The sequence below is a fragment of the Oculina patagonica genome, chromosome 12 (genome assembly GCF_052425735.1).
Source record: "Oculina patagonica isolate OP01 chromosome 12, crgOcupat, whole genome shotgun sequence".
In the NCBI taxonomy this organism is placed as follows: domain Eukaryota; kingdom Metazoa; phylum Cnidaria; class Anthozoa; order Scleractinia; family Oculinidae; genus Oculina; species Oculina patagonica.
In genome coordinates, this window is record NC_135769.1 from 17,551,955 (window position 1) to 17,576,760 (window position 24,806).

Consider the following 24,806-nt stretch of genomic DNA (forward strand, 5'->3'; position numbering starts at 1 on the left):
CTTCCTATCTGCAACGGCTTAACACACAGACAGTTTTGGGCTCTGCTTATTATGCACTTCCTTTGCTCAATCTACATTTAGCCTCAGGGGTTTCCGAGATCGAATTTCGAAGATCGTTTTCGGCGTCTTAAATTCTGTTTGATTTTGCCAGAACTACAGTAAAACCTCGATTTAACGAAGGGCCAAGGGACTGGGAAAATTTGTTCGTTATATCGAGGGTTCGTTATATCGAAAACCTCGATATAACGAATTCGCGGAAAAACAACCAAAATGTTCGTTATATCGAGGTATAGTTAATAATTGTTTTCACGCTGTTATGTTGCACTACCCAACATTTACTGATCGGAACGACTATCAAAAGCAACATTTATGCTTTAATGTCTTATATCGACATATGCATAGATATGGTCATATGTCTTGACTCCGTTCTCCTGTTACAGGATTATAGTATTCTCATTCTTGTTGGTCTGTTCTACATTCATTTTTTGTCGCGAGTTAACTATAATTCGTTATATCGAGGTATATTTTACGTTTGGGCTTCCGAATTGTGTTCGTTATAACGAGGATTTCGTTATATCGAGGTTCGTTATATCGAGGTACTGCTCCATATATTTTTCTGTAATTTTGGCCGGGCTGAAGAATATCGTTCGTTATACCGAGGACTTCGTTATATAGAGGTTCGTTAAATCGAGGTTCCACTGTACTAGAAAGTGCCGGGTTCAAAAATTATTAGACCGAAATGAAACCTCCGAAATTTTGGAGTACGAGGGCCCAACATACGAAGCGTGTGTTGACTCGAAGTTAAAATATTTTACTGTTTTATTTTTTTCAGGGAAGGGAATGAAGCGTTTGTTAAAACGAAAAAAAAAGGGAACGATGACCAAAATCTAAGAGTTGAAAATAAATCAATCTGAACGGTGCTCGCCGGGTACATGCCAAGTTTTATTGCTGGTAACGGCAGCAAAAATAGAGCCTATTTGAGAGACTGAATCAAAACTTTTCAAATACATTTTTCCAACTAAATATGTGAAAACCCACTTACTTGCTCAGCAAAACCTCTCATCGTGTTCTTGAGGCCGCTTCTCGGACTTGTTCCCGGCTCCGGTTTGTCTCAGTGATGCTCCTTTATTTTTCGACTACTTTAAAAACACCACTGTGATTATACCACCGATCACTGCACCAAACACTCGGCCAAACTTCTTCAGAAGGAAACATTTTCTTCGGAGTTTAGCAAAATGAAACTCAAATCACATCGACATTGTTGAAGAAGAGATTTGTAGTGGACACTCATTGTGTAATCTCCTCTGAATGACTGCTAAGACGCAACGCAACGGGAAACAAAATCGTACATTCCACGCTTGTGTCCGACTCCTAGCGTCCGTCCAATGGACTCATCGCAACACGATTTGGGGAATCCCCGTTTACTGATCGCAAAGATGCTATAATTTCTTCCGCGCTTTTAGCGCCAGCAGGGGGCTTTGTTACCAGGGAAGCAGAATATCTCGTCATAGTCGTTATTATAGTTAATATAGATTATGTGATAAACCTCAATAGCAAAGAAGCCCGAATATATGAAGAGATGAATAACAACATTTTTTTTCAACAGCACGTTGCTATTATATTAACAGAGTAATTTACAATTTACTAATTCGCATGGTTCAGTGAAATACTACAGAATACTACCTCAGCTTACGGAGGGAAACAGTTTCAGTTTACAATTCTGATTTTACAACTCTCTCTGATATTAAAAAACGGATATACTTCAGTAATTTAGGAAAGTTTTACATGTCTTCTTAAGTAAAAGTCCAGTGTTTGCTTGAGGTTCATCCTGCTAGAATAAAAAAGACAGCAACAAAATTGGATCGACTGAACGCGAAAGGGAATCATAGCCCTTCGGCCTTTATATTCAAGATCGTTATGTCCATGTAAATAAAATTCAGCAAGTTAAGTGCATCATTTGTTGAATGTACAGTTGAAATACTCAACAGCCGGTCAAGTGTGTCGCATTCGTATACGTTCGACTGCAATGCTAGCTAGACAAAGAAGACTACTAACGCAGGCCTTTTGTCACGTTTCCAAGCTGTGGAGAGTTCATGCAGTTAAGATGATTTTTTTCCACTGAATCCCACCGCAAACACTGCAATTTCTTAAGCTCCCCGGCAAATACCACTGAAATGTTTTCAAAAGAAAAAAGAGCACTAATCGAATCACGCGCCGATCCGGGAAGAGGCAAACCAAGTATATTTGGATTTTTAGTTTTAACATAGTGAGCCGCATGTTAACAAAACAAACGAGATAAACAATAGACATAAAACAAGTGCAACTAAAATAATAATAATAATAATAATAATAATAATAATAATATATTAATAATAATAATTAATTGTGGGTATGGCAGTGTTTTAAAGCGTAAAATTAAATCTCGCCTGATTTAAGGGGAATTGAAACTTTTGATATAAATATTTTCCCCTCGATTTTTGCATTTGAATGTGTGATAAATCGCGCTTACCTTCTCAGCAAAACCTCTCGTCATGTTCCTGAGGCTGCTTCAGAGATTCATTCAAATCATTCTCTTCTCTGATCTCTCTCTCCGAAGCCGCTGAGTTCTTCAATAGCTTTAAACATAGCACTGTGGTTATCCCGCCGATGACACAGACCGCTGCAGTGAGCCAAAATTCTTCAGAGGGGAACATTTCTGCTAGTTTCCAAATAAAGCCCCCAAAACACCGCGCACCGTTTGTAGCAGATTTGTAGCCGGTCCGTTTTGCTTTTTCCTCTCTCTTCAGGCTCTTGACGTACTTTTTTTCACAAAGCTCGGTTGATTATCAAAAAGTGCCTATCGGAAGGTGAAGTGAACTGACCAACCATTCCCGTGACAGAATATGTGTGGCGAGTTTGGCACACTACCGGACCGTGAAATAAACTGAAATGCTTTTGGCCAACCATTCCCCTGACACCCGTTGTGCCCACTTGTTTTGCGTTCTATATGATGTACAAGTTATAAGCCAATAGCGACGGGCAATTTAACCTTGTCGCCCGCCCACCGCTGGCATTCGTCCAATCAGATCACGTACCTCGCATTCCGATGAATTCTCTTTGGATTTCTCGAGCGTTCCTGTGGTTTTGTGCCTTCACGAGAATCATTGTTTGATGACATTGAAGAACTCAACTGTGGCGAATTTCGCCAATTGGCGGACCCGTAGAAACACGTGGGAACTACAAATTGGGAAATATTGGCATTTATATTGTATCAACAAATGATCGCACAGCCAGCCACATTTGCACTTCATGATGTCCAACTCCGTCAATATCAAAAACTCTTTAGCATACGGTAATCACCACAGTTTACAACCCGTAGTACTCGCCAGTCAGCAATACTGATTTAAAGGACTTTAAGGTATAAACTGACAAAGAGAAAGTGATTTGCCAATTAAATTTATGGAAATTTATTTTCCGCATGGCAACGGACAGTTTACCTACATTCATCTACCTTAGCACTCGAACTGAAATAAATACGATAGTATACGGCTAAAAGGCATAAAGACAAGCATAAAGCGAATTTGCAAGTCCACTTGCCTGGAGGTGTAACTAAATACATACCTGCATGATATTCGTGTTTTTTGAGTATTTTTGGTATTGTATTTTCATTCGATGTTGAAGAGCAACACGGTTATTGTCGTCATTTCCGTTTATTCTTAAATTAACTTTGATCTTTTGTCAAACCCGGAAGTAATTTGACGTTCAATATGATTATACGAGGTCTTTCTGTCTGTCTGTTCAAAAATACTGCATCATCGCGGATTTCCAAAGCTTTGGAAGATGTTTTGTTAGGTACTTTTCAGGCACCCGTTTAACAAACCGTTTTTCCATCCTTGGAAATGTCTGTGAAATCATCATGAGCAGGTTCACAATCAACACACATGACATTCCAACAAACCCATTTACGAATAACATGCTACTACGTCGCAATTATCGGCTTATTTAATTTCGAACGTACGGTGAAAAAATACGATCCTTCTGACAAGAGTACACTTAGATTTTAAATTACGAAGCGATACAAAAAATTCTATTAAATTCGACGATCATGTTTCGCCAGGAGCCTAGTTTTGCTTTCACCACCAAATTTTTAGTGCAGAATACACTATTCAGATGGCTAGGGGGCACTGTGCCTTGTGCCGTCAACTTAAAAAAAAAAAACAATTAATTTATTTATTAATATCAATTAATTAAGAGGGTAGGGTGTGGGAAGCACCTGACTAGGAGTATATCTGTTGCTTTAAATGAAGATTACAAAGGGTATATATTTGTTTCAGAAAGCGCTACTTGTGGAACTATTATTACTAATATACGGTATACAAACTTGAAAGTAAAAGTTTCTAAATTAAGACAAGACAAGACGAGACATTGCAATAGACGCTTGGAATGCCTGGAGGTTGAAAACCGCTCGCGAACGAAGTGGCGTGTTTTCGTCGATTTTTAGGAGGAAAATAACCTGCGATCAGGCGTTCTTTTTGCCGCCTGATCGCAGGTTAGGAGGAAAACTGCTTCAAAATAATCACTCTCTCTTTGTATTTTATGTTTGTGAGGATGGTAAGCAGCGGCTTTATGGCTAATATTAGACGACGTTTTCTGTTTCATGCGGAAAATGCTCTGCAGATTCGGATGCGAATTGTGCTGTCAATGATCGGCGCCATTGCATTCTTCACGATCCTTTGAGTCTGTGAGTTTAGGAAAGGAATCCACTTATTTCCCTTGAAGCACTTTCTTTGGTCACGGTTTCAATTCGGCTGATGAAATAACAGCCTTAAAATGGTCGAATGTTTAACAATTGTTCCTTTGCCTGATCCGAATAACCGATCCATTTATTAAAAGTAAAACACCCTGTAATATATAGTGTAGCTGCGTTTCCTTCTTTTGTCTTTCGATTAATAAAAAACTGCGACACTGTTCAGAACATAATGCTCAAACATCTCTTGACTTTACCCTTTAAACCATTCACGACGTTTCAATAGCCGATTCCCTCTATAGCGCGCGCCTGCAGGGAATCACGGTAGTTGTATTCATCAACGTGCATAGACCCTTTGCATAAATGGCGCCCAAATTTGAATAACAATACTATGTACATCCTTAGCCTCGTGTGGGTGTTTTTAGACAAAGGATTTTTTACGTGAACGTGAGGCTAAGGATGTATATGTATTGTTATTCAAATGAAGACGCCATTTATGCAAAGGGTCTATAGTTCTTGATTCTCGCGCATGGTTTGATGAATACAACTACCGTGATTCCCTGCAGGCGCGCGCTATAGAGGGAATCGGGTATTCTCCTTAATGTTTACAATACATCCCTTACAGTAATAGTTGGGAAAATTTATTGGCTGCAAAAGCACCAAGGTATTTTCCGCTTGTTGCGAAAAAAAACCCTAAGGAAAATCTTTCGCAGTATAGAGAGTTCACATATTGAGACATTTCCAAACTATAAGTAATCTGCATTCGTGTCGAACGATGTAACACGAAGGCATACACGGCAGTGTATCCCAGGGTTCAAAATAGCAGCCGGCTGTCGGCGGTAGCCGGCACTTTGACGACACTTGCCGGCTACTACTGAAGAAATAGAATATTATGCCTTGATCGGCCAACTGAAATCAAAGTTGCTGGAATGTTGAAGTAAACATTTCATATCAGACAATAAAGCAGCTACAGGGCTAGAGAGTGCGACTCACTGCGTTTTAATGCGACCAAAATTTCATCTTTGGCGACTAAAACTTTTGGTTTTACGGTTTTACATGTACAACTTCATTTCTGTGTTAAGAAGAATAACGGGCTGCTCCACCTTCTCAGGTATTTTGTCCCTCCAGAAAAGTATATTGGAAGATCTTATTTACTTCTCAAACACTCAAAATAAGAAAAGAAGTCACATTGCTCCAATCCATTCTTTTGAAATGCCGTAAAACATTCCATCACTTCCGAAAGCTTGCAAAGGGCTGACTGTGTTTGAAATCGCCCCAGGTTACATTGCAAACCTCTGGGTACGTCCTATAGGTACGTCATGTATGCAAATGGATTGTGTCCCTTGAAAATGCATGGCTCTTTTAACAGCCGGGAAAAAAATGAGCCTTGACAAAAAAGCCGACAAATTCAGGCTAAAAACAAAATTTTATTTTGAACCCTGTATCCGTCGGTCCCGGGTTCAAGTCCCGTTCTGACCACTGTCTGGGGTTGTTTCACGGTAGACCCGAGTTCAACTCTTCGGCCACACTTGTAAATAGCCAACTGGTTCACCTCCTCCCAGTTGGATTTTAAACCTTGCTATGTTTAGTTTGTAACGTTTGTTTCTAATGTTTGAATGCTCGGCGCCATTAGCACTTGTGCTAAATCAGCCGTACCGAGGGTAAACAAATGTCACCTTTAAGTATTTCAAATAAGCCTCTGAAGTGATCAATATCTTTTTTCTCCTCACTTTATCAGTAGATTTTGTTACAGACCGGTGAGGAGAATAAAAAGAATAATCAACTTGATATTTTCTTGATGTACTGCTGAATTCTCCACACTAACATTAAGAGATTTGTATGACAAATAGCAAAGAGAGTATAATATTTCACACTTACCTTGCAGTAACTGTTGTGTCCGTCTTTGCAGTTCGTTAAATTTGCTGAGTACAATCTGCCAGTGTCTATAGCATTTGTAAACTTCCTGCCAAGAGGAATCGTCCCTCAGATTATGACTTCGGGTAACAACAGAATTGCTGAGTAAGGACAGTTTTTCATGTTCTTCAAGGAGTCCATTAGCTTTGTCGTGGATTTTGTTATGTGTGGAAACGTCCCCTACGTCAAACACTGCTTCAAGACGCTCAACAAAATGCTGACAGTGCGAAGGTTTGTCGTCTTTTTCGACAATATTTCTTAGTTCAGAATACAGCCGTGTGCTTGTTGACTTTAGCTTACGGTATTTACCAGGTAATGCAAACTCGGCACCTTCAGCGAAAGGATCAAGCGTTTCTTCTCTTTGATCATGGACAACTCTTTCCTCTGATTTAGACTGGGAATTCAGGTTACCAAACCTAGAGGATTCTCCTGGTCTGCCTGTGACACTTTGCGGCTTATCGAATCCATTATTCAGCGCTAACTGCTTCATATTACCGACTTGTAATTTACTCGCTTGAGATTCCCCACAACACTCAGTGGATTCGTTCACATCCTCAGCTTTCTCAAGTGGTTTAGCTGAGGCTGGGCAATCTTTCTTCGACGACAAAGCAATTTGTAAATCACGGCGTGATTCCTCAGAATGCGTCTTTGCGTGGTTATCCTTTTCTTTAAGATTTAGATTTTCAGGTACTGTAACCCTCTGCATACCTTTGCCAGAAGATCCTGTTCCAGTCTTTGAAGAAATGTGACCTGAAAAATACAGATTAATTTTACCACTCCACGTTGAACAAAACAGAAATAATTTCGGTCTTACTTTTCTTGAAGTTTGTTGAAGTATGTGTAACGAAACTTCCAGCAGTTATTTTTGACAAGAAATATTCAGTTTTGCCACGAAATGATTTGCTGAAGGTATTGGGCGTTGGTGGTCATAGGCTATTTTAACCAGCCCCGTCGACTACTTCACAAGCCCCCTTTCAGCATATATCAGCATATAGTAAGTTATAATCACGAATTGTTCAACAATAACACGAGCATAACACAAGAAAAAATCTGAGTGCCCGACGGGAATCGAACTCATGGCTTCAAAGATACCGGTTGGGCGCTCTAACAAACTGAGCTACGAGAGACTTATTGTGACCTGGTAAGTGTCCGTTGTCCGTATTACAGGACAGGGTTAAAGTGGGGTTACCACTCGTTACAACCCAAAAAATTCTCTGACTTTTCCCTGACTTTTACTGGCGTCAAAACAATTTTCACTGACCTTGAATTAGATGAATAAACAAATAACCCCAATTTTTTTTTACATTTGCTTTAGCTTCTTTTGCAGAACATCGAAAGCCTTCTCTTCGTTTTCGATCTCTTAACGTTTTCACGGATTTTGAACGCATGGCATTTGACTTCGCCAACAAATCCCATTTGCTTTCTTGTTTCAGCCAAAATTCCCTGACTTTTCACTGACTTTGACAAGAACTAAGATTTTACCTGACTTTTCCCTGACCTTGAAAATTTTTTGTTTATCCCTGACCGTGGCAACCCTGCAGGAGTGCTAAAATACAGGGGAATCTCTAAAGAAATTGTACGAGGATTTTGCCGGGAGCAAATGTATCCCCCCCCCCCCCTCTGCCCTGGGTGCATCCCTGCCACTGTCTCCCTATCCGCTTTCTAGACGTTGATGACAAGTATACCACCATGACAACTGACATTACCTGGCTTTCTGGAAACAGCTTTTGAATGTGTTCCTTTCTTGGCATCTTTATTCAAGACACTGTCTAGGTACATCTTAGCAGAACCACGAGAGCTTGTGGGTCGCATGAGGGATTTCGCTGAGGCGGGTCTCCCAAATGACGCATTATAAGTGCTCTTCATAGCTGGCTTCTGTGCCGCAGGCTTTCTGACTGGTGCAGACGGTTTAGGCTGAGGTTTGGAAGCCTTTGGAAGAGTTTGCTTTGCTGTGTGTTGCACCGGTTGCTTTAATGGAGGCTCTGAAATGAGATTTGTACATAAGCTAAACTTGCATGAAATGTCCAACATGTCATCTCCTCGACTGCTTGTCTCTTAAGACAGACCCACATCCACAAACCCTTCAGTATGACTAAGAGACAAGAAGCAACAATGTCTTCCCAAAGAGAATGATCAAGCCAAAGGGCAGATTGAAATGGCAAAGGGAAATTAGCTTAGTCTTATTCATTCACAGCTTAATTAGATCATTATCATCATGGGTATAACCCTTAGCCTGAATTTCAGACATCCCTCTGTGGTCGCCTACTCCCCAGAAGGGACGTCTGAACACATCTGGCCCTAATGCCGTCTGGTGACGTCACTACACTTTGGTTTAATTCATGCAGAAAAGTTTTTGTCGAGGCCATGAATTTGTGAAAGAAAAGTCGCTTCAATAAAGGATTACAGGGTATAAAATTGTTTTAGTAGTTAACTGTTGAAAACTTGAGACAAATTGATGAGATTTTAATCAACTGCAGGCTATATTCTTTACGGAACCGATTTAATCTGAACTGATTTGCTTTATCTAGCGATCAAAATATAATATGTTACACAGCGGACAAATACAACACACTCGTGAGTACTTAAATGAATCAATTTAGACGGTTACAGAGGCATCAAGAAACAGAATTTAATACAAAAATATCCTACTTGACCGTGGACACTGAGTTCAGAAATCACTGGCTCGTTGAGGCTGTAGGACATAAGCGTCATGCGGCTTTGTTGACAAAACAAGAATACGTATAATTTGGCAAAACACTGCATGTCGAAGTGACGAATGTCGCCAACTTAAAACCTACCGGTTTCCATTACTATTCTACATCCGTACGTAAACTAAAAAAAGTAATAAACTCAAGGTAAATGACTGGTAAGTTCATTTCTGGGAAGGTGAACTCTTTCGAACTCTTTGCAAACGTTTCCAGCTATTTCCAAATTACAATCCTCGCGCGTTTAAATTCAGTCATAATTTCACATAATTATGCAAATAATTTACAAATCAACCAATCAAAATCACTACCCGGTTTTTGGGTAGTGACGTCACCGGACGGCATAAGGGCCAGATGTGTTCAGACGTCCCTTCTGGGAAGTAGGCGACCACAGAGGGATGTCTGAAATTCAGGCTATATAAGCCTTTGATTGAAAACCCAAAGGGAAAAGCAAGAATGGCTGCCCAGTTACAACATGGCAAACAACCCTAATGCAGAACTGAAGACCATTTACAAGTCCTTAGACTTCGCTTTGCGACTTCGTTCGCTCGCATGGTTGCAAAGCGACCGTGCTTGCTATCAATCGCTTCTGGCTCTAATCAAATTATACGAGGTCGACTTGGAGCAAGTCTAACAAGTCCTGAGAAGAGGCAAAACAAATTACCTGGTACCCCAAACCAGGATCAATCGAAAGAAATAGTGTTTTACCCATGTTTCAGATGATGTCACTCTACTGTATCTTTAGTCTCCCAGAGCTTCTCTCCACTCAGGAGTAGAATTGGGTACTGGGAACCATACAAACTTATAGGGAGCAACTTGTAATTAACTAGCATCCCATCCAGGGCGAGTACCACACACGGATGAGTACTCTTTACCACCAATCCCTAGTTTGGAAGCTACAATGTATGCCATAATGGATCAGGTTGTAAGCTACAGTCCAACCTCTCCACAACAGTCACCTTGGAGACAGAGGTAGTTATGGCTAGAGTGTATTTCCACAGACATGGCTTGCTCTTGCAGATTAAGTGAAAAATCATCACCAGGTATCCCCCCCCCCCATCTTCAAGACACCATGTTATAACATTAGCAAGTTGCCAAGATCTTAGACTAGAGGAGTCCTTATTTTCCCCTAATGTATTGAGTGAGAGACAAAAAAGGCCACGGGAGAGTATAGCCCTGTAAAAACTAGCAGCCACTGGTGTGTCTGGACAAAGGTATAAGAGTAGCCTGTGGACAGTCTCTCCTGATAAGGTTGGGGCGAAAAGAAAGCAGGAAGAGAAAGGAGGGGGAGGGGAAAAAGGTGGGGGTGGGGGGGAGATCCCCTGAGCCCTTCTCCTTCTCCACCTGCTCCACTTGCTTTGCTTGCCAATCTTTTTTGCCCTGCTCCACTTGGGAGCCTGTTCACAGGCTAGTAAAAGAGCAACTGCTTGTTGTCTATGAAGATCCAGTCAAAAATAAACTAACAGCTACATCATTGAATGTATTGAGCGAATATACTTACTGGTGGTTACTGGAAGAGGCTTTTTGGTTATTTTCTTCTTCTGGTTTGCTTTTGCTGCAGCTTCATCAATCTTCAAAATAAATAAGAGTCCTCAGACTCAGGGTAAATTTTAAATAAATATTTCACGTCTATTGAATATTACAGTCGTTCCCGTAAAACCGTGAACACCAGAGAAAAGTTCTGGAATGTTCATTGTTTTGCGACCAATCAGATGCGAGATGAAACCGCAAAAGATAACCGCCAAACCGCAGCATGGATTAGTCACGACTTGACACGGAACAACAAGCTGGCTTTTTCTTCCAGGACAAATCTTCAATTTTACCGTTTTTCAAATACTGAAATTGTTCTTTTTCTATTTAAGCTTATGTATGAGCAAAGAATAGATATGAACGATATTTTACGGAAAAGCGATGTTGAATAGAGCAGACAGGATCAGACACAGCTAGACAGCACGTCTGAGAGCAGAAAAATTGTTCTCTCCTCTCAATTTTTATCTTTCGGTGTCTACAGTGTTGTGAATTATACAGGTAAGTATTTCTGGGTTTTAGCTTTCTAAAAAAAAAAGCTTTACATCGCCTTACATGTACTTCGGTGCCGGAACACGAGATATAACACCTGGCATGCACATTATGAGAATTCTCCAGCTCAAGATGTCACGCAAACCGTTAGCCTATAAAAATTTGGTGCTGCACAATGATTCTCAAATTCCACGAGCTAATATCCTCGGTTCGCAGCGTTTATACCCTTTGGAAATATCGAAAATTTTATTCTTTTTTTTTATTTCAGTGAGCTGCTGCCTAAGCAAAGATTCACAACTGAACAATGTTCCAGTTTGGGTTGGCGCAAAGTACTCTTCACTGTTTGCATAAACATCCTCATTTATCACGCCATTGGTTCTCTGAAAAATTGCTATTTTTTTTTTACCATAAACCAACACTAGCTACTTGATTCTGTCGGTTCAAAAACCAAACTACCGAATAGACCAAAAAGCGAGTGTAAATTATCAATATTTACAACGGTACAAGTTTGCCTCATTTGATGGGTGCGGGTTTCTCAGCTACAAAAAAAATACGGATCGAAAACCACCAATCACAGCCCAGTAGCTCGACCTTTTGAACTGCACGAGAAACAAACAACGGTCAGCATCGCTTGTGATTGGATCATTTTTTTGCTCTCAGACGTGCTGTCTAGCTGTGTCTGATCCTGTCTGCTCGATGAATCGTTTTTCCGTATTTAATATATCGTTCGTATCTATTATTTGCTGATACATAAGCTTAAATAGAAAAAGAACAATTTCAGTATTTGAAAAACGGTAAAATTGAAGATTTGTCCTGGAAGAAAAAGCCAGCTTGTTGTTCCGTGTCAAGTCGTGACTAATCCATGCTGCGGTTTGGCGGTTATCCTTTGCGGTTTCATCTCGCATCTGATTGGTCGCGAAACAATAAACATTCCAGAACTTTTCTCTGGTGTTCACGGTTTTACGGGAACGACTGTAAGTAACTTGGTACTTTAGAATTGCCCATATTACCATTTTCGAGCCACCGTGAACAGCCAACTTTTTTCCGCATTTTTTTTACACATAAAACATTCAAGTTGTCTAGATAAACTGTCGCGTTTTTTGACAACATAGTGAGTTCACCGACCAAACAAGATCACATCTCGATTACACCGCCCGGGCACACCACGTGCTTAATTCCTTGCATGACGCGTTACTTGGAATAATAATTGCCTTTTGTCCAGCGATTCATCGACACTTCTGAGAAATTTTCGTGACCTGTTGGAATAATTGCTGGCGTGAAAATGACGTGACCTAGTAAGTTATTTGTTCTTCAACATTGCAAAAGGATCCGAAAATGTGTCATTCAAACAGGAAGTTGAGACATTTTTTCGATGAGAATGCGAAAAAAGTGTCAATAGCATTAATTTTGTCAACTGCGATCAACGCTTTTGTCACATGGAAGGTGAAGGTGAAGGAAGGTGCATCTAGGCCCGCACTTTCTAACCTGTGGTTACCACAAGTTTTAATATATATTTTGGGGGGATAATTTTTTTTAACGTTTAACTACGTTAAATGTTTTACTTGTAAAACATGACAGTTTGTCTAGACAAACCTGAATGTTTTATATGTGAGAAAATGCAGAAAAAAGTAAGCCATTCATGGTAGCTTGTAAATGGTATTAATGTTACCTGGGTTTCACTCAAACTTCTGAACAATTTACAATTTGGTATGTTAACAACCATTGTCATGGGGGTTAATACAGTTTATTCTGGCATTAAAAATAGTTAATTTCTACATACCTTTGTCTGTATGTCCCTTGCTTTTTGTGCCTTAGCTAACAGACTTTCAAGTGCTGCTAAATCTTGCTTCTCAGCTTCCTTTGCTAAAACAAAAGAGTACTGTCCATTATACACATACACTAAAAAAGTTTGTCCAAGTCTGAATAGTCAGTATGTTGGTAAAGTCTGTGTTTAAGCCAAGTGCCCCATCAGGCTGGAGCTTATCCTGGTTTCTGTAGCATTAAGGGGGAAATATACCTGAATTTGAATGAAATGTTAAGAGGTTTAAAGAAGGGATGGAAGAAAAAGATTAAACACCACCAGACAGTTGACCCCCACACAAGAGCACTCCAGGTTGTCAGGGGACCGTATGGTGTCTGTCTACCAATTCTTAGTTCTCTTAATTTTACTAATCCTTTGCAAAAAAAACTACCTTCTCCTAACATCCCCAAAAATCACCTAAAAATTTACAGAACACCATTAAACATGCCTGATGGGCCATTGGCTCACTATTTACTGAGATACATTGGATAATAAGAGCGTTTTTGGATTCCTTGAAACGCAAATGAGTTATTTCCGTTATACCTGTCAGATACCGTCAGGTATGTTTCCCCCTTAAGCCAGTTACCGGTAAGTGTCTTGTCCAAGATCGCAACTCCATGACCCGAGCGAGGGCACAAACCCAGTCCGTTCAATCCAGAGCTCAGTGCCCTAACTCTTAGGCCAGTGCACTCTCTATTAGTCAGTGTGAAGCCTCCCATGCAGCCGCTTTTAGAGGCACTGTTTTACACTTCTCCCCTAAAAATGGCTGCATCGAAGGCTAGTCAGTGTGCTGACAGAATATTTTTACGTCTCACCTTGGATAAGAAGCAAAAGAGTTTGATAATCCATATAGTCTGTACTGACAGTTAACCTAGCATTATGGATACACATTGTGTGCAAAGAGCTATTAAACTGTATTGCTTAATATGCATTGACGCATATGTTACTAAGTACCGTAGTTATTCGGTTATAAGGCGCACGGTTTTTTCGGAAAAAATCTGTTTTTCTGTGGGAAGTTCATGCCAAAATTAGGGTGCGTCTTATAGCCGAGTATTTTCGCCCAACAAAATCTTATGACCGCCATTTTACTGGAACTTACAGTTAAAACAAGAAAAATGAAAACACTTAATGTTGTTTATTGACTTTTACAGTATTAAAGAGATAAGAAACATCTTAAGTTTAAACGCAAAGTTTTTTATCGCGGATATAAAACGAGTTTAAGTAACACCAGTATATGCCAGCATGTTGTTGAAAGTAGACAAAGAAAACCAAGCATACTCATTTGTAACAAACCTTTCTAATCGTGGAAAGTGGAAAATGACTTTAGAAGACAAGGAAAACATCAAAAAAGCTTGGGAATCTTTGAAAAACACTCGATAAACAAAGTTCGTAGCGATACGAAGCATGCTTGAGAACTTGGTAACCAAGCTACAAACTCAGTGGTCACTGGTAACTACGCATCTGCCAGGTTACTAAGCAGCTAAGTTCGAAGCCTGAACGATGGAAAGATGTTTTGCTCAAGTGGATTTACGTCTTTTTTAGCAGGAAATGTTAGCTTTTTACTCGAAGATTGTGCCAAGGAGTATGAACAACATTCAAACATTCAAATTTTGAAAGAAAAAACTGTCCTTAAATTGATCACTACATCTTTTCAACTCTCCAACTCATGGTGCGTCTTATAACCGAGTGTTTTCTGAGAATTTTCAGTTTGTAAACTTAGCATAACAATGTTGCCAAGTTTGGGGTGCGTCTTATAACCGAGTGCGCCTTATAACCGAATAACTACGGTAATAGCCCTTGCTCTATTAACAGCCTCTGAAGTGCAATAGCACTAGACATGGAAAAATACAGTGCTTAAATGTGTATTATAGGGAATTGATGATAAGATCTGAAGTTTACATAAGCTTACAAATGTAGGGAAAAGGTCCTTTAATATAAAAATTCTGAGCTTCTGAAACCCTGTGTTTACTAGACTTTGAATTCCTAATACACTGACATTAACAGCAAATGTGGCAATGTTTGATTACTGTCAACCTGTAAAAAATATCATGGTGGGGCATTCCTGAATACCCTGTGGCACTTAAGATTTGCGGCAGTTTAATTTTGCGGATTGACTATTTTTTTGCATTAGGCAAGAACTAATTTTTGCATTTATTGATAAATGATGTTTTTTTTTTTGAAGGAATAATTATTATTTTTAATTTGTGAATTTCAGGTATATTTTTTGTGGTTACAAGTCTATTTTTGAATTATCATGTTTTTATTTGAGTAACAATAAATTACAGGCCAAACACCATGCAGATGTTAAAATGTTTCAAAATAAGTACCAATCTATTATGATAACATCTTGTTCTAGAGTGGCTGACTGCTCTGTCAATGAATTATGACTAACTTCTGCTCCACTTAAGGTGGCTTACTACAGGTTTGAGGGGGTTAAAGAACCCAACTTTCAACTCATTTGTTAAATGTTCAGAAATGTTTTATCTTTCTCTTAGTATTGGTTGTTACAGACTACAACCTTCATATGCGACGTTTGAACAATAAAAATGCTAATTAACTGTTAATAAACAGCAAAAATTAACGACCGATTGCTTACACGAGGACTGGGCACTAGAAGTTTTATTAGTGTTTGTATAGGTAATCACATGATTTCGAGTGCAATTTGGGATAAATAAGCACGAGTAAATTTTTCAAAGACTAACAAAATTGCTCGAGCCCGTAGGGCGAGTGCAATTTGTAGTCTTTGAAAAATTTACGAGTGCTTATTTATCCCAAATTGCACGAGAAAAAGCATGTGATTACTTATTAATAATATTCATGAAAAAATTGCAAGAAAATAACATGCGCAAATCTCATACAAAAACAATTTATTCAAACTCGGCAAATATCATCACACATTCATTCAAAACAAGGTCAAAGCCCATCAACGTACAGGTTCTTCGATGTTTAATAGTTTTTTAGTTGAAAAATCTGGCTAAACAGTCAAACGAATTGTCTGAAAAAAAGATTGTGGGTTTTACCTCTTCCAGATCGAGATTTTCTTCTGCTTAGTCTACTTGTCGAGCTTTGCTTGAGCGCTTTCAACTCGAAGGCCAGTCAAGTGAAGCTGTTTTGCTTTTCATTTCAACACTTCCTTGGACGAAACAATTACTCTGTCTCGTACAATAGAAAGCCTATAAGTTCTGTTCTCTGAGTACAGTGTCTTTCAAGCGATGTTAGCATAACTTTGAGGCTATCTGGTCCATAATCTTCGAAAATGTGTTTGTTGTTTTTGAATTCGGCAAATTCAGCGTAAATAAATTTGCTCAAGCAAAGCGTGAAGCTTAGTCGGCTTGTAGTTTCGATTTCGTTGGCAATTTCCTTCTTTGGAAACCAGTTATTCCAAAACGAGAATGAAAAACCAGTGCTTTTCAGTGCTATAGTATTTACAGCTGTCTTCTGGTCCTCTACTGTGCTCAAAACGGCACCCATTTTTTTCACTCGCATCTCGAAGCAGATCCAAACTTGGCGCCATTCAAATCGTGTGAAAGCGTTTGATTGGCCCCCTGTGGCTGCCTTTGTTTATTAACCAATCAGGATGCCGCGTTTGTTTCTTTTTATTGCACTGAATTTCGTCATTTCTGCATCGAATTTCCTAAAAACTGCATTTCTCTAAGCCAATCAGATTCGAGAAATTTTTTGATGTATATTATTAGTCTAAAAATCTGCCCGTATGAGCCTACCACAAAATTTCATAAATCAGAAATTGGCCCTGATAAAACATTCATGCAAAATAAAATAAAAATCTGTTAGACAACTTTTTTAGAAAATTAGAACATGTGATATTTTGGCTGAATAGTTCGAAATCTGTCTTAGAGATTTTTAAAAAATTTTTGGCTGTGGACATGACTCAACCTTATAAATCAACGGTGAAAGTTTCCTCATAGGTTGTACAGTACATGACGAGCCGCAGACCCGTAAAAATTTGCCAGAGAGCTAATTAACATAACAAAAAAATTGGCCAAAGTTTTCCACATTCCTGGCATAGCCTAATTGGTAAGGAGTAGTTTCCATTGTTCTCTTTGATCACGAGGTTACAGAAAAAGTGACAAAATAATTTGCTACAAAACAAACATCTCTTAACTTATTTCTCAATATACAACAAAGGGATAAACTTTCCTTTCAAGTGGTAAACAGGAGATAGATTTAATCCTACTTGAAAAGAAGCAGTTTCTCTCTGAGGCATTTAAAGATTCCTGTGCACCCGGTAATGGTCAGTTATGCCGTCTCTGTACAGCATGCGGACAGTTCTTCCAGTTTTAATTTCACAACTTACTTATTAATTTTAAGACTTTTTTGCGGGACAAAATGAAAAGATCAGGAAACAAACCAACTCATGATTAAAAAAGTAATTCAATTTGTTACTTTTTTCATTTTGTTATTGTCACTTTCACAGAAAGCGAGCGAGTTGCCTGAGCTCTCTGCTGCTTTCGGGCGGGCCACCTGAGAAAACACAATGGAAAGGACAACACTAAATTGAATTCCTTGCATTTTGAATCATAAAAACACCCCAATTTTCATGTTACAGTTTAAATGTTCCTGCTTTTACAGAAAGTGGGTGGGTCGCCTGAGCTTTCTGCTGTCTTCGGGCGAGTCGCCTGAGAAAGCATGTATGCATGTATTATCACTGCATGTATTATGCAAAGAAATCCATAACTGAAAGGAAGTCGTGGAAAGAATAAAGAGGCACAAAGCAATTATTTATCCTCAGTCAAACATTCTTATTGTTGCGTGTGCAAACAGAAAATAAGAACTAAATACCTTTAGAAAATGGCTTTAAACGAACAAATCAATAATAAATAGCAATAATAAATTATACTCCATGAAGTAAATTATTTAAGTCTGAAAAAGCGCAATACCTTAATAGATCACTTACATCAGGGCTCACTTACCCTTGTGCTCTCTAATCTTGTGAGATTTATCACGTTTTGCCAACCGTTGCTAGAAATTTTAACCTCCAGTTTGAAATAAAACATATTCCTATTCAGGAGCTCTAACTTGCCCCAGATAGCATTAAAACACCTCAGCCTTTGTAAGGCCCACTGCTGTCACAACTTCAGAAATAATAGTTCCCGAGCTTTGCGTTTTGCTCCTTTTGGTTCTTGGCAGCACAGATTCCCAAGTACGTTAACAGAATTTTGTGTTATCAGGATCAGGATTCTTATTCGAATACGATGAACAACATCTCACTTCTCGAGATGATAATGGCGGGAGCACTGGGTTTTCGCGGGAAGAGTTGTTAACGAAGAATAGCTTTTAAACGACTCATTAGCCTTTAGAAGAGATCTGTCTGAGCAAAACTACTTACCTCCACAGGCAATGCTTTGCCGTAACATACAACCACAGAGAGCAGGGGTCTATAGGATGTATGGACGATGTAAACCATTCGCTTCTTGTATTTGGCACTAAACCAAGATTGATGAGTTGACCGGACCACCATTCAAACAAGTCAGAAATTTTAAGCTATTCTCCGTAAACTTTTAAATAGAGGTCCCAAAATATCTTTCTTTGCTTAGGCGTACCTGTACTTATGCGGTCCGGTATTTCCATGATAAGCAAACTCTACGGCTCTCTAGATAGGAATGTGTTTTCAAAGTTCCTGCTTTAAGTTTATCACTGTGACAAGGTTGAGTATTTCAGCAGCAAGCCACCTTAATACATTATCCTCTTAGTTATTGCATTATTAGTAGTACCTCTTTTGGTACAACAATATTATAAAAAAATTCAAACAATAATAATAATGGCACATCTCTAGTCTGATACAGGCTTTTAGCAAGATGGGTGTCCAGGTGTCCTATGGACGCCCCACTTTTAAAAGAAAATTAAAATGATTTGCTGTATTGAGAGTTATTTTTAGCAAACTTGGAAATCCTTAAAATAAATTTGCACTCAAAACTGCAGAAACAAACCATACACACGCTTAAATTTTGTCCTCAGAGCCTCCTAAGAGGGTGGAGTCACGCCTTATGTAAATTTTTGGATGCCCACTTTTTAAATCCTGGCTAACAGCCTGGACTGATGGCCATTCCAAACACCTTACATTAAACTAAAACTTAAAACAGCAAGGGACTGCCAACGATAATGCTGCTAACCTTGGATCTACAAAGAGATCTAATCAGCCGAAAATGAAATCACATACCCCCCGGTACATGTAACAAACAGTACAGTAAGGCTGATACTACCGGTATATAAAAAGTAGACTTTGCAAGACACCAACACTCACTTGTCCCCTGAATCACTCGCAGCCACATCACGTGTTCCAGAGAGCAAGAAGACAAAGTTTCACGATGGTGTCTCACAAAGACATTTACTGGTAAGACATTAAGTTCTCACCTTTGATTTCAGTTTCTGTGTCTTCTGTAATGGGTTCTCCACTCTGTGTAATTTGTGGCTGTCCAGTTTCTCCAGTGTTTTCTTCATCTTTTTTATCCATTTTGGATTTTAATGGCCTAATCATAAAGAACAAAAAAATCAATCACATTGTTTAGAGACATAACCTGCATATACTGGTTCAATAGAACACAACCCTGACTAGTACTGTGGCTAATCTATTCCTTTAATACACTGTTTTAAATTAGTCAAGTGTGTCTTTTAGTACTTGTTTGAAATAATAATTAAAGCTTGTTAAAGCAGATACATGTATATACTGTAGTGTTCTTAGACCATTATGGTATACCTGTCAACTTTTTCTGGGTCAAAGGCGTGAGAGTTTTATCCTGAGAGTGCCAGGATTTCCGAAGACAACACGACCATTTCCGAAGATTTCCGAAGACGTACGAAGTATTCAGAAGACATTCCAAACGTATCCGGTTCCAGTCCAAGGACGTGTTTTGCTAAACACGACCTTGTTCCCAATGCATTTTTTTGTCAAAACTCGGCTGAGATTTCGGAGAAAGTAACGTCATTTACTCATTTCATACGGAGTTTTCGTTTCTCGCATCAGTTTGAGTTTACATTTTCTTGAAAAGTCAACTAGGCGTGAGAAATTGGTTCGTAAGCGTGAGTTGGCGTGAGATCGAAGTTTTTGACTCGCAGGGGTGAGACTCACGCCTAAGAGGGGAGAGGAACGGTTTAGGGAGGAGGGAGAAACGGCCAAAAAAGATAGGGAGGAAGGAGAAATGAAGCAAAAAAATAGGGAGACGGGAGAGCGAGCGTGAGAAGGGAGAAGGGAGATTTATTTTTTTAAAGTTGACATGATTGCTTAAAGCCTTAATCGCTCTTAATTCAAGGGCCTCATCGACCCACAGATAAGAGCATTTGACCAGTTTTTACGTGTAGTCTTGGCAATTTCTTGCCCTCTCCTCGTTCGGTCACCATTTGAACCGTGCCCAGTCTTTGCCGAGCGCTGATGACGGCAGTCATCCGTCTCATTTTCCCAGTTTTTTGTGTCTTTTGTTTGGCGTTGGCTTTGAGAGGTGGAATACGGAATTTTTTAAGGGCTTGTTTACAAGCAGGTAGGGTAACCCTAGTGCTAGGGTTACCCTAGCAAAAGAGTTAGAAGATAGCCCGGGTTTACAAGCAAAAAGTCGCAAATAGGGTAACCCTACTGCCCTGGTCAACTTACACCGGTAACGCTTCAGTTAACCTTGTAAATATAGCATGTAACAGGTAATAATCGTAGCGCCAAAACCGATTTTCGTTTTAGGTACGCAGTTTATTAGTAACAGTAAAATCATATTTCAATTTCTAAGGCATGGAACATGTTCAGTAGTTGTTGAAGGAAAATGCATCCCACCTCAGAATGATGTCAAAATGCAAGGAAATGGCACTTGAGAAAACCTAAATTTGGAAAATTTCCTGTGAGGCACGCCTCCAGTACCCCCCCCCCCCCCGAAATTCTCATTAATGGGCGCCTGCCTTCATACGGTATTTAAAATAAATTTTGCAAACATCAAAGCTTTAGGCTCAAGTGACAAAACCGAAATGTAGTGCGAGAAGAACTAGATGATAATGAAAACGTGTTTTCCTTCTATTTAGGGACGGACCATTATTTTCTTGGAGGGGGGGGGATGAAAAATTTTCCTCTGCAAACTTTTTTTTAAAAAAAACCGACTTTTGAAGGGTAACACAATTACTGGTGTCCCAGTAGTTTTCATTGTGGCCCTGAATCCCTGATCGAATTGGAATTTAGAAGTGTTGGTTTTTGTGGAGGGAGGAAAACCGGAGAAAAACCCTCGGAGCAAGGACGAGAACCAACAACAAACTCAACCCACATATGACGCCGGGTCCGGGAATCGAACCCGGGCCACATTGGTGGGAAGCGAGCGCTCTCACCACTGCGCCACCCCTGCTCCCCCAAACTTTTTTTTTAGTTTATGCACCTCTGCAAACATTTTTTTTCCGAAATTCTTACTATTTTTGTTATGCATATCGCTTTTGCAAACAATTTATTTTGTCTTTCCAGGCCCTGCAAACAATTTTTTTCGATATTTTTCATCCCCCCCTCCAAAAAATAATGGTCCGTCCCCCCCCCTCCAAAAAAATAATGGTCCGTCCCTTAGATCTTTGGAAACGAAGTATACTGCAATGTAGTAGCACATCAAATAAGGTCAAATAAGCCTCTTAGAGAACTAATCAGGGAGAACGGTGAAAAAACAGGGAGGAGGGAGAAACGGCCGGAAAAATCAGGGAGGAGGGAGAAAAATAGCGAAAACAATAGGGAGATAGGAAATTTAACTGCCCGTTCCTCTCCCCTCGCCAAAGGCGTGAGAGTTGGCAGGTATATTATGGGTGACAATTACGGTCACTTTGACAATTGCAATTGTATTGTGATCAATGAAATACAAGTACAGTAACTGCATAAGTCCCACGACAGTAGTGATAATATTGTGATATTATTGCAATAGTGGATAGTGTGGTAAATTATTACGATTTTCCTAAGGGGAGAAGGAGAAATACCACTACACTGTAACTGCAATAATTTTGAATGTGGATAAGATCCTGGTGAAAAAAAAAACATTGTATTTACATTACAAGCATGTTGGCAAAGTACATGTATCATACTTCCCACTTTTGGATTTATGAATGTCAGTAATCTTTTCCCTTTATTCCAAAACAAAGAACAAAACAGATAGTGGACAAAAGCAAGGCATTTTTTTCAGTCAAGAAAAGGACTACAAGAGATTATTTAAAAAAACACACTTTCCCCTGATGAGGGCTGAAGTTTAAGCCGAAACGTTGAGACTTTAAAGATCCCTCAAAATAAGCTTACCATGGCTTCAGCAAATTTCGACATTGCTGAACACAGCATTCGGTTTCCTTTCTTCTCTGCAAACAGAGCTCGTGAGCCTTCGTTATTTGTTCCTCAAGGCTGATCATGGATAAATGAATTACAGTTAAGGTCTACGTAAGTCAAAAAACTTTAAACCGTCACAAAAATCATCCATCTTACATTTTTAAAACTTGACGAACGTCCTCCATCTTTGTTTCCGAATTTGCCGCCTTGACGGCCATCTTGTTTTTTGGGCGGATAAGCCGCTGACATTGCTGCAGGCTCAGTATTCGAGCCGGGGCCCCGAATCCTGAAAGTCCCAAAAAGTTTTCGCACCCGGAAAGCCATAGAAAAATCTAAAACCTTACGATTCCTGAGCTGTTTCATTCCATGATACTTTTAATATGAACAGGTGTTCCCTTTACAGTGCCGTAGCAAGGGGAGGGGCCGGGGGGGCCCGTGCCCCCCCAGTTTTTTTCCCAAAAAGGAAAAACAGACCTGTATAAAATGTTGAAAATAAAATTTTATCTCCCGAGAGGTTTGAAACAATAACATTTGTACTTCTTTTCATTTTTTTAACGTACGTAGGGTGATGCACAACAATGTTAAACGGCCAAAAACTAAAACAAACCAGAAATTAAGACCAGAACGTACTATGATGACTCTGAAAGGTGAAAAATTTGCTGGTTTCAAGATACATAGACAGTCGGTTTTCTATTTTATAATTGACGTTGCAAGTGTTATACTCTCTTCAGTGGTTTGCTAGGAAGTAAATAATTCGCGATATGCGTAAATCACAAATAGCTCTTGGAGAACGCTGGACATAGCATTTCCAAGCTTCTAGATTTCAAAATTTTCTGAGGGGGCATGCCCCCAGACCCCCCCCTAGCGGCTCGCGCCTCCGGCGCTCGAATGCCCCCCCACTTATTTTACCCTTGCTACGGCACTGCTTTATACAAAATTTCAGGCCTATACAGTCCTCTTTTTTTAGGAAACAGATAACTAAAAAAATAGCCGGAGGCGCGCGCTTTAAGGGGGGTCCGGTGGAATTTTCAAATCTGGGGTCACTAAAATAGCATTTTCCAGCCTTCTGAGAGAATTTTCCATCAATTGTTAACTGACTACAATCATTGATCAGATATGTTACTTGAAATTTGTAAGAGTTTGAAGGGAAAATGTGCAAGACTCTTGATGAAAAACGTTTTATAAATTGCGCTGGGAAAACACTAATTACAATAAAATAATCCAATAGTATCCTGACATTATTACTGTTCTACTCTTGAATAGTTTCATTTTGTGTTAGCCAAATTTTTGGAAGCCTGTAATGCAGGCTATTTTAGCAAGCGAACGCATTTTGATCGGGCAAGCGCCATCTTGGATTCGTACTCTGCGGCGGATTGGCAAGAGGATTAGTGAGAGAAGAACTCGCGCGCTCACGGAAAACGCCTGCACTGCAGGGTAAATTTTTGCCCCTGCTACGGCACTGCAGTTTAAGCGAAGTCCTCTCTAAAGTGAATACCTTTGACTCTGAGTGAATTACCTCAGCGAGCAGCCCTGGCTATTGGGAAGGGAAAGCAAGGAAATAGGCTTCTTTACCTCCGCGCTTGCTTTCTCCATCAGGTCTACTTCTTTGATCGTTAATGTAAAAAAATGTAATGCAATTTATTTACCCACGTGGCACGGAAGAGCTCAGGAGCTCGTTAAGACGTGTACGTGCATCCAAGGTCGAATTGGAATTTGGAGTGTTGGTTTTTGTGGAGGGAGGAAAACCGGAGAACCCCGAGAAAAACCCTCGGAGCAAGGACGAGAACCAACAACAAACTCAACCCACTTATGGTACCGGTGTCACTTGATTTTCATTTGGAAAACGTTGCTTCGGGACGTTGAGAATAACTTGATAAATTTTACAATGCGCGTGCATGCTGTGTTTGGTAAACACCGGGGCGTACGTTGTCTATTTCCTCTTTTCAATGTCCATGAAATATTCGTATGGACATTTAATCATCTTTTCTTTTATTCGTTTACGACTGCAGGAGTACGAAAGTAAAGTATGATCACTTCTGAAGGGGGGAACCCAAATTCCCGAAGTGGGGTCCAAATTCGCTAGCCAATATGGACTCCCGGGGGTCCATATCGGCTAGTGGATTTGGACCGGGGGGTCCATATCGGCTAGCAGATTTGGACCGGGGGGTCCAAATCCAGGGGGGTCAAAATCGGCTAGGAAACCGAGCCGGAATTGAACCCGGGCCACATTGGTTGGAGGCGAGCGCTCTCACCACTGCGCCAACCCTGCTCCCTTAAAAATTTGGAACGCTTCACGAATTTGCGAATCATGGAAATTTGACTATTTTTGGTCTTCACAGCAAAAGTAAGACTTGAACCTCCATAAGT

General features: G+C 39.8%; 1 protein-coding gene across 4 annotated transcripts in view; it reads right to left on the reverse strand.

The window, feature by feature from the left end:
- The window catches only part of LOC144632408 (uncharacterized), an 87,088-nt gene extending 64,424 nt beyond the window's left edge, over positions 1–22,664 (reverse strand). For 3 of the 4 annotated variants that reach the window (XM_078491054.1, XM_078491058.1, XM_078491057.1), the window contains exons 1-7: positions 22,596–22,664; positions 22,416–22,514; positions 19,538–19,653; positions 13,145–13,227; positions 10,847–10,916; positions 8,347–8,622; positions 6,605–7,390 (exon numbers count right to left, since the gene is read on the reverse strand). In XM_078491054.1, the coding sequence (XP_078347180.1) occupies positions 6,605–7,390; positions 8,347–8,622; positions 10,847–10,916; positions 13,145–13,227; positions 19,538–19,653; positions 22,416–22,514; positions 22,596–22,657 (1,492 nt within the window). In that variant the 5' untranslated portion in view covers positions 22,658–22,664. Of the gene's footprint in view, positions 1–6,604; positions 7,391–8,325; positions 8,623–10,846; positions 10,917–13,144; positions 13,228–19,537; positions 19,654–22,415; positions 22,515–22,595 lie in introns of all 4 variants that reach the window. The other variant, XM_078491055.1, reaches the window with a different exon arrangement.
- Between the last annotated feature and the right edge of the window lie 2,142 nt (positions 22,665–24,806).